Raw genomic sequence first — 9,093 nt, 5'->3', positions numbered from 1 at the left:
GAGGCCAGAGAGTGTGTGAACTGTGGAGCAACGGCTACTCCACTGTGGCGGAGGGACAGGACAGGTCACTACCTGTGCAATGCCTGTGGCTTGTATCACAAGATGAATGGTCAGAACCGGCCCCTCATCCGGCCCAAGAAGCGAATGGTATGTAAGACCACAGGTTGGCCTGATAGGACAGGAGACTTGTTCCTGCCCAAGACAAGAACCCATGTTCCCCCATCCTACAAGAACCCCATCAAACTCATACTTGTCCCAGCACATATACTTGCCCTCATCCTTATCCTTTCCCCATAGGAGACCATCCATCCCTTTCCTATGCAGGAATGCTGCTACCTACCTAGAACTGGAACTCCCATCTGCACTCTCAGGCATGCGAGGCAGATGTTCTACTACAGCATTACACACCCAGAGCCAGGAATTTTTACAGCTTTCCAAAGGATTCCTTTGTTTTCTTTTCTTTTGTTTTGCTGTCTGATTTAGTGATTGATTGGTTCGGTTTGAAATGGGGCCTTGTCATATAACCCTGGGTGGCCTGGAACTATGTATAGTATACTGGTTTTTAATTTGCTATAGTCCTCCTGCCTCTGTCTCTTGAGTGCCAGAGTTACAGCCCTGTCCCTCTAAGACATTCTTTTTTGTTTTTTTGGGTTTTGGTTTGGTTTGGTTTGGTTTGGTTTTTGGTTTTCCGAGACAGGGTTTCTCTGTGTAGCCCTGGCTGTCCTGGAACTCACTCTGTAGACCAGGCTGGCCTCGAACTCAGAACTCAGAAATCCGCCTGCCTCTGCCTCCCAAGTGCTGGGATTAAAGGTGTGCACCACCACTGCCTGGCATTTTTTTTTTAAGATTTATTTATTGTTGTTATATGTAAGTACACTGTAGCTATCTTCAGACACACCAGAAGAGGGCGTCAGCTCTCATTACGGATGGTTGTGAGCCACCATGTGGTTGCTGGGATTTGAACTCATGCCTTTGGAAGAGTAGTCAGTGCTCTTAACCTCTGAGCCATCTCTCTAACCCCATCCAAGACATTCTGATATGTGGTCAAAATCTAAAAACTAGAGATAGAAGAAGTCTCGAATAGATTATAAAATAAACTTCTTGCTGGGCAGTGGTGGTGCACGCCTTTAATCCCAGCACTTGGGAGGCAGAGGCAGGTAGATTTCTGAGTTGGAGGCCAGCCTGGTCTACAGAGTGAGTTCCAGGACAGCCAGGGCTACACAGAGAAACCCTGTCTCAACAGACACATACATAGATGGATGGGTGAATAAACTTCTTATCCCAGATAGGCATCCTTTCCTTCAATATGACCCTTACCCCTTCAGCTCTTCTCAGGCCCTGTAAGGCCCTGTCCCCAACTCCTACCTCCCCCAAACACTAATCTCCTGTCTGTTTGTCCTCAGATTGTCAGCAAACGGGCAGGTACCCAATGCACTAACTGTCAAACAACCACTACAACTCTCTGGCGGAGGAATGCCAGCGGAGATCCGGTGTGCAATGCCTGCGGCCTCTACTTCAAGCTCCACCAGGTGTGCTATCCTTCATGCTACTTCCTGTCCTCGAAGTGCGCTCCTAGCTCCTCACCCAGACCTCATCTACCTTGAGCTGTCTTCCTCTGCCTTTGCTTCCTCCCTCTTCACTCCTCTTTCTCTTCTCAGAACTTGTGTATTCGAGTCTCCTTACCCTTTCCACGGCTTCCACCTCAAGCCTCCTTCCAGCCATCCTTTCTCTCCTTACCACCTCCACTACCTTTCACTCCCATACTCTGAGCCTTGGCTACCTCTTACCAGTGTAGGAGGACATTCTGAGCTGAGATCAGGGCCACACACAAGCCCAGGTTTCACGTCCCTAAGCCCACCCTGGGTATATTACTCTAGCCATTGAACTAATTCCCCGTTCTTGAAAAAGTGATGTTAAGAGGCTATCCCTAGCCCAGATATATCCGCACAACGGGCTGCAGCTGGTAACCCTGTGGTCTCCCTTTCTACAGGTGAACCGCCCACTGACCATGAGGAAAGATGGAATCCAGACAAGGAACCGCAAGGCATCTGGAAAAGGGAAAAAGAAGCGGGGCTCGAGTCTGGCAGGAGCAGGAGCAGGAGCAGGAGTAGGAGCAGCTGAAGGACCAGCTGGTGGCTTCATGGTGGTAGCTGGTAGCAGCAGTAGTGGGAATTGTGGGGAGGTGGCCTCAGGCTTGACACTGGGCACTGCAGGTCCTGCCCATCTCTACCAGGGCCTGGGACCTGTGGTGCTGTCAGGGCCTGTCAGCCATCTTATGCCTTTCCCTGGACCTCTGCTGGGATCACCTACGACCTCCTTCCCCACCGGTCCTGTACCTACCACCAACAGCACCAGCGTAGTAGCTCCACTCAGTTCTTGAAGGTACACAGAATGGCCTTGACCTTATGGCAGAGGAGGTACTCCCCCCTTTTTGAAGACAGGATCTTCTGTAATTATGAACTATGTAGCTAAGGGTGACCCCAAATTTCCCATTCTCCCGCCTCTACCTCCCAAGTACTGAGATTAAAGGCATGTATTGCCATGCCTGACATTTTCCTTCATTTTAGTTTTATTTGTAGTTTTATTTTTTGTGGGATTTGTTTTGTTTTGTTTTGTTTTGTTTGTTTGGAGACAGGGTTTCACTATGCAGCCTAGGCTGGCTTTGAATTCCCTATGTAGTCCAGACTAAGCTCAAGCTTGAGATCCTCCTGCCTCAGTTCCTGAGAGCTGGGATTACAGACATGTGCCTGTTTCTCCCTCTTCTTAGAGCCACTGGCTTTTATAACCCATCCATCTCCTTGCCCTGTACCCTCAAAGATTTTGTAAAATGAAACCACCAAAGACCTGAACCTGGAGACATGCGCTGGTATTTGGCTAAATAAATGTCAGTGTAAAGCGGAGTACAGAGTGGTGTCTCTAGTTCTTTGATGACAGTATCCGAATGACATATATGACCACTGGATGAGGTTGCAGGTATATTACATCACAACCAAAAATCATGATGCACAAACGGAACTGTGTATTTGAAGATTTGTGGACGGTACCCAGGTGGTCCCATATGTCATTGTAAGATGCTGTATGACTAGCTAATTGTGGATGAGGTGGTGGGAGACAGCAGGTGTGCTTGTGCATGACTCTGGGCCATCATTGACACAGTGTGATGACACATAAACTGGACACAAAATCTGATGACTAAGTACCTTTGAAACACTGAGCAAAAACTGAACTGGTAGAATTGTCATGAAATTGGGGGCTACATAGTGAAATATGTATATTTTATTATATATATATTAGAGAAATCCGATCTCAAAAATAAAAATTAATCACAATAGTTTATATTCCTTTCAGAGACTGTCCAGAATGGCTATGGCCCTATGAAAACCATATACATGCCTGGCCCCAAAGGAAGCTCAGACCTCAGCTCTCACACGGTGCAGAATAGCAAGTCTCCTCAGAGCTGCTGTTACATAGGCTCCTGGCCTTACCTTGAGAAGAGATTCCAGGTTCACACCCTCATAGGAACAACTGCCCTGATTGGTGAAAGAAGCACAGGCTAGCCCTGAGATCCTACGGAACTAGAACTCTTGTTCATTCTTGTAAACTCCCTCTCTCTTTCTATCTTCTTCTTCTTCTTCTTCTTCTTCTTCTTCTTCTTCTTCTTCTTCTTCTTCTTCTTCTTCTCTCTCTCTCTCTCTCTCTCTCTCTCTCTCTCTCTCTCTCTTCCTCTCTCTCTCCCTCCCTCTCTCCTTCTTTCTTCCTCTCCCTCTCTGTTCCTCCCTCTCCCAGTCTTTCCTTATCTCCCTCTCTCCTTCTCCTTTGCTCTCATGTAGCCCAGGCTAGCCTCATCCTTGCCGTGCAGTTCAAGCTTCCGTCTAGTTGATTTGTTTTTCTCGATTTTTCTGAGTCAGGATCTCACTCTGTATGTGACCCAGGCTGGCTTTCTGCTTAGTAAGTATCCCAAATTCTGGCCTTGGACTCATGGCAATCCTCTTGCCTCAGCCTTGTAGGTGCTGAGACTTCAGGCATGAGCCACTGCACCTGATCTGGACAGGAGCAGCAGTCCCTACCTTCGCCCATTCAGGAATCTCTGACCACAGGCAGTAAGGAGCTGCTGTACTAACCATCCATGAAGGGGATGTCTGTCCTGACCCTCTATGTGAGCCTCAATTTCCCTGCCTGTCTAGACCTCAGGCAGGTACATTCCTGCCATACCACTAGGCTGCCTCTCTGCTCTCTGCCCTCCATGAAGCATTTTAAATATAGCCCGCTTGTGATAAGCTGATTTCTGACTTTTCCAGATCTGACTTTTCTCTATAGAAATTTCCATTCTCAACTGCTCCAGGAACTCTGATCATGGGTAGAAGCTCTTGCTTTCATTGTCAGCAATAAGCCCTGACCACTACCTGGCACAACAATCCTGAATTTCACACAAACCCAGGATCCAACTTGTAACACAGATTTTTGTTTAGAACTTGTTCAAAAAGTACTTTCTTAGCTGGGCATAGTGATGCTTGACTGTAATCCCAGCACTCGGGTGGCAGACACAGGCCTTGTATCTGTTGGATAGAAGGCCAGCCAGGGCTACATAGTGAGACCCTGTCTCAAAATAAAAAGGCAGAGGGTATTGGAGAAATGGTTCAACAGTCCAGAACACTGGCTACTCTACTCTTCCAGGTTTGATTCCCAGTAATTTTTTTTTTTTTTTTTTTTTTTTTTTTTTTTTTTTTTTTTTTTTTTTTGGTTTTGGTTTTTCAAGATAGGGTTTCTCTGTATAGCCCTGGCTGTCCTGGAACTCACTATGTAGACCAGGCTGGCCTCAAACTCAGAAATCCTCCTGCCTCTGCCTCCCAAGTGCTAGGATTAAAGGTGTGCGCCACTATTGCCCCACTCACAAGTACCTTTAACACCATTTCCAGGGAATTTGAGGCCCTTGCCTGTTCTCCTTCATTACCAGGCATGCACATAAAGTACAGACATACAAACAGGCAAAACACCATACACATAAAGTGAATCAATTTGTTGATTGCAAAAAGGCAGCTTGGTCTATATAATATAAGAAGATGCTATCAGAAATCATAGCAGGGATACCTGTGTTGACTCTCTACTTTGAACCCTGCCAATCTTATTTAAGAACCATGGCTTCACCCAGCACAAGACCTCTTGCTTACTGCACGGCTGCTATGTGACAATGCCTCACAAGTCTCCTTGTCCTGACCTTTACAAGAAGCCAGGCTTTCCAACTGTTTATCAAGACATCTGACCTCAAGAGAAACTCTTTTCTTGTTTCAAAAGAACCCTTTCTCTCCTTTACAGAAATCTGTGCTCTCACCTTTTCTAGGAACTTGATTCTCTCTAGGAATGGTCTCCTATCAAGAATGCAGCTCATTGAAAGAGCCCTTACCAAGAATTTGCAAGGTCATGGATTATAAAGAAAAGTCACAGGGTTGGTTAATAGTGTTAACTACTAGAATCAATAGTATATACCACCAGGCAATGGTGGCACACGCCTTTAATCCCAGCACTTGGGAGGCAGAGGCAGGCAGATTTCTGAGTTCGAGGCCAGAGGTCTACAGAGGTCAACAGAGTGAGTTCCAGGACAGCCAAGGCTATACAGAGAAACCCTGTCTTGAAAAAAAGTAGTATACACCACAGGACTGGTTGGCAGTGTTAATTGCTAGAATCAATAGTATAAACATTTAAGCAAGAAGCTTTTGAAGGCCTGGGGATGGATCTCAGTTGACAGAGTGTTTTTGCCTAAGCCCTGAATTCAATCTCCAGTAGCACCCATGCACACACAAAGCCCAGAAAGGCACGGTGGCAAATGCCTGTCATTGTAGCACTTGGAGACAGCAGCAGCAAGAGGATCAGAAACAGGAACATTGAATTCTCTGAAGCAAGCCCAGCCATGGTCTTAGCCTAAAAGGCTTGCTTTAATCTGTATGGGGCTCCACTGTCTTGTTTCATTTTGTGTTTTGAAAGAGTTTTTCTGTGTCCTGTAACTCCATCAGTAGACCAAGCTGGTCTTGAACTCAAGAGATCCATCTGCCTCTGCCTCCTGAGTACAGTGATTAAAGGCATGTGTCACTGCCATAGTCGTGTGGACCCACTGTTTTGAATCAACAAAAGAAACAGGAACCCAGGTCTTGGAAGTAACCACAGTCCAAACTCTGCACGGGACTGGATGATTCCCAGCAGATACCTTCACCCTGAGCTGTAGAGAAAGTCTTTGCTCTTAAACTCAATAGGAGCCGTCTACCAACCTTTTTAGAAAGACCTAAGGAGTGAATCAATATGAAAACACCAAAACTGTCTTGTTCTTGTTAAATAATCCATATTCCAATCTGAACATGATGGCACACACTTGAAGTCTGAACCATTTGGCTGCTGGGTTTTGCTGGTATTGCTTACAGTGCCAGAGATGCAACCTGGGGTTTCACATGTCCTAGGTAAAACACTAGCAGTAACTACATTTCCAGGTATAAAATGTCTTTTCTTTTCTCTCCCTCTCTCCCATTCTTCCTTCTAGTAGATGCTAGGTAAATTACATGCTAAGCTACATCCCTAAGTAAATGTCCTAGCTACTCAGGAGCTTGAGGCAGAAGGATTCCTGAAGCCAAGAGTTTAAGGCTAGCCTGGACAACATGGTGAGATTTCACTTCTTTTAAAACAAAAACACAGCTGAGGTACATCTGTTAGTAAAGTGCTTGACTTACAAAGACCAGGACCTTGATTTAACCCCCAGAACTTTGGCAAAACAGGTCATCTTGGGGGAGCATACTTACAATCCCAGTACTGATGGAAACAGGCAAACCCCTGGGGCTCCCTGGAAAACCCACTTAGCCTATTTCAGGAGTCCCCAGCCAGTGAGAGAAACTACCATGAAAATGTGCTGTGTCTGAGAAACCCCTGAAGTAGTGCTCTGGGCTTTACATACACAGCATTCGGGCTGGCGAGATGGCTCAGAGGGTAAGAGCACTTACTGTTCTTCCGAAGGTCCTGAGTTCAAATCCCAGCAGGGCTGGAGCTCAATTCCCAGCAGCCACAAGATGGCTCATGGCCATTTGTACAGCTACAGTGTACTCATACACATAAAATAAATAAATAAATATTTTAAAAAAACATACATGGCATTCACCTCTACACACAGTAACACACATACACAAACTCATTCACATGCATGCCAGGAAAAAAAAAAGACACATAAGTCACAATTTGAATTGCTATAAACATCTGTCTGGAACCTATTAGAACCTTCAGCTTGACACATACAGGATTTCACAAATCTGTTTATCTCCAGGAACTTGGTGCCAATGCCAATGCTGTACAGAAAAAGCTGGATTTTTTGTTGTTGTTGTTGGTGGTGGTGGTGGTTTTTTTGTTTTTCAAGACAAGGTTTTTCTATGCAACAGCCCTGGCTGCTCTGTAACTCATTCTATAGACCAGGCTGGCCTTGAACTGCTCTGTGTCTCTGAGTGCTTGGATTAAAGGAGTGCACCACCACCACCTAGAATGTCTCTGATTTACCAGCTAATATAGTCATTCTCCTGAGACCAGACAGGAAACACATACTTGAACCTATAGAGAAATTCTTACCTTTGCAGGAAAAGAATGCCTGTCCCAGGGTTGGGGGGTGTAGTTCAGTGGCAAAACATTTGTCTAGCATGTATGAGTCCCTGGGTCCTATCCCCATCCCTGCATAAAAGAAAACATGTCAGTCACTGTGATTTTTCATCAGTAGAACTATTTTTCAAGATTTATTTTGAATTATATGCAGAAGTGCTGTCTACCACTTTCAGGTCTGTGCCACAAAAGCTTCTCATGGGAGCTTCCACTTTCTGCTTCCCTACGTACCAACTTAATAATGAGAACTCCAAGTACCTAGAGGAAAAGTTGTCATAAAATGAAAATTTTTCTGGGTCCATGAATTACCAGCAGTCAGCATTCTGACTGGGTTTTATATAAGAAAGAAGAAATACTTACTTGTACTGGCTAGTTTTTCCCCATAATTTATTAATTTTTAATCACATTACATCCCAATCTGCGGCACACACTGTTGTTCTCTGTGGTTATCCCATGGTACTGGCATCTCCAAAATTTCGGGGAGTACACTATGTAGTGTATCTTGCACTACAATTGGGCTGCACTTTCACCAATAGGCTCTCTTCATGGTGCTAAGCCTCAACTTCTCTCCATGACCCCCATCAATCTTAGGGCTTCATTTGCTACTGAGGCTGCTCTCCTGGCTCTCACAGTGCCGAGCCTCAGCTGCTCTCCATGAACTCTTCACACCTTCAAACCAGTACCACCTGGGTGACTCTTACACTGCCAAACTCAGTGATAGTGCAAGGTACAGCTGGACGGTGGTGGCGCACGCCTTTAATCCCAGCACTTGGGAGGCAGAGGCAGGCGGGTTTCTGGATTCAAGGCCAGCTTGGTCTACAAAGTGAGTTCCAGGACAGCCAAGGCTATACAGAGAAACCCTGTCTCGAAAAAAACAAACAAAAAAAAGTGCAAGGTACAAACTTGGCTGCCTCTGGAATATAGCTTTTCTGTGCTCCCAGGAAACACTTTTCACAAGATTTCACCTCAACAATGCTAGTCTCCTCCTCTTCCTCTTTCTCTCTTTCTTAGTTTCTTTTTCTTTTTCTCCTTTTGCCCTGTCTGTCCTGGAACTCACTCTGTGGACTAGGCTGGCCTCAAACTCAAGAGATCCACCTGCTTCTACCTCCCCACTGCTGGGATCAAAGGCATGTGCCACCTTCCACCTAGCGTTAAGATTTTGTGTGTGTGTGTGTGTGTGTGTGTGTGTGTGTGTGTGTGTAGATCTGTCTCTGCTGGTCTCTTCTTAATCACCATTAATTTCTCATCTCCAGCTGTGCAGAACTGAATATCCCAGCAAGGTAGCAGTTCTGCTACCTTGTTAAATCTTCAGCCCCAGGTGACCAGAACCATAGACTATTAATTCAAAATAACAAATGGCCCCAGTAATGGCTTTAAACTTCTCTCTGTTACTTCACAAGCCAGGTCTCTATCCTCGGCATTGCTCTCAAAAGTCTCAGCTTCCAACCCTTTACAGAACAGCTCATCAAGCAT

The 9,093-nt window shown here is 45.6% G+C and overlaps 1 protein-coding gene and 1 pseudogene across 1 annotated transcript in view; both read left to right on the top strand.

Moving 5' to 3' along the window:
* Window positions 1-2,900, top strand: part of Gata1 (GATA binding protein 1) — a 7,912-nt gene extending 5,012 nt beyond the window's left edge. The window contains 3 exon segments of the mRNA XM_031337223.1: window positions 1-147; window positions 1,404-1,529; window positions 1,991-2,900. The exon segment at window positions 1-147 is cut by the window's left edge and continues 11 nt beyond it. Of these exon segments, the coding sequence (XP_031193083.1) occupies window positions 1-147; window positions 1,404-1,529; window positions 1,991-2,380 (663 nt within the window). The 3' untranslated portion in view covers window positions 2,381-2,900.
* A 101-nt stretch (window positions 2,901-3,001) lies between these two features.
* Window positions 3,002-9,093, top strand: part of LOC116090932 — an 8,812-nt pseudogene continuing 2,720 nt past the window's right edge.

The sequence above is a fragment of the Mastomys coucha genome, chromosome X (assembly GCF_008632895.1).
Source record: "Mastomys coucha isolate ucsf_1 chromosome X, UCSF_Mcou_1, whole genome shotgun sequence".
Classification (NCBI taxonomy): domain Eukaryota; kingdom Metazoa; phylum Chordata; class Mammalia; order Rodentia; family Muridae; genus Mastomys; species Mastomys coucha.
This window is presented reverse-complemented; position numbering and strand designations above follow the sequence as displayed.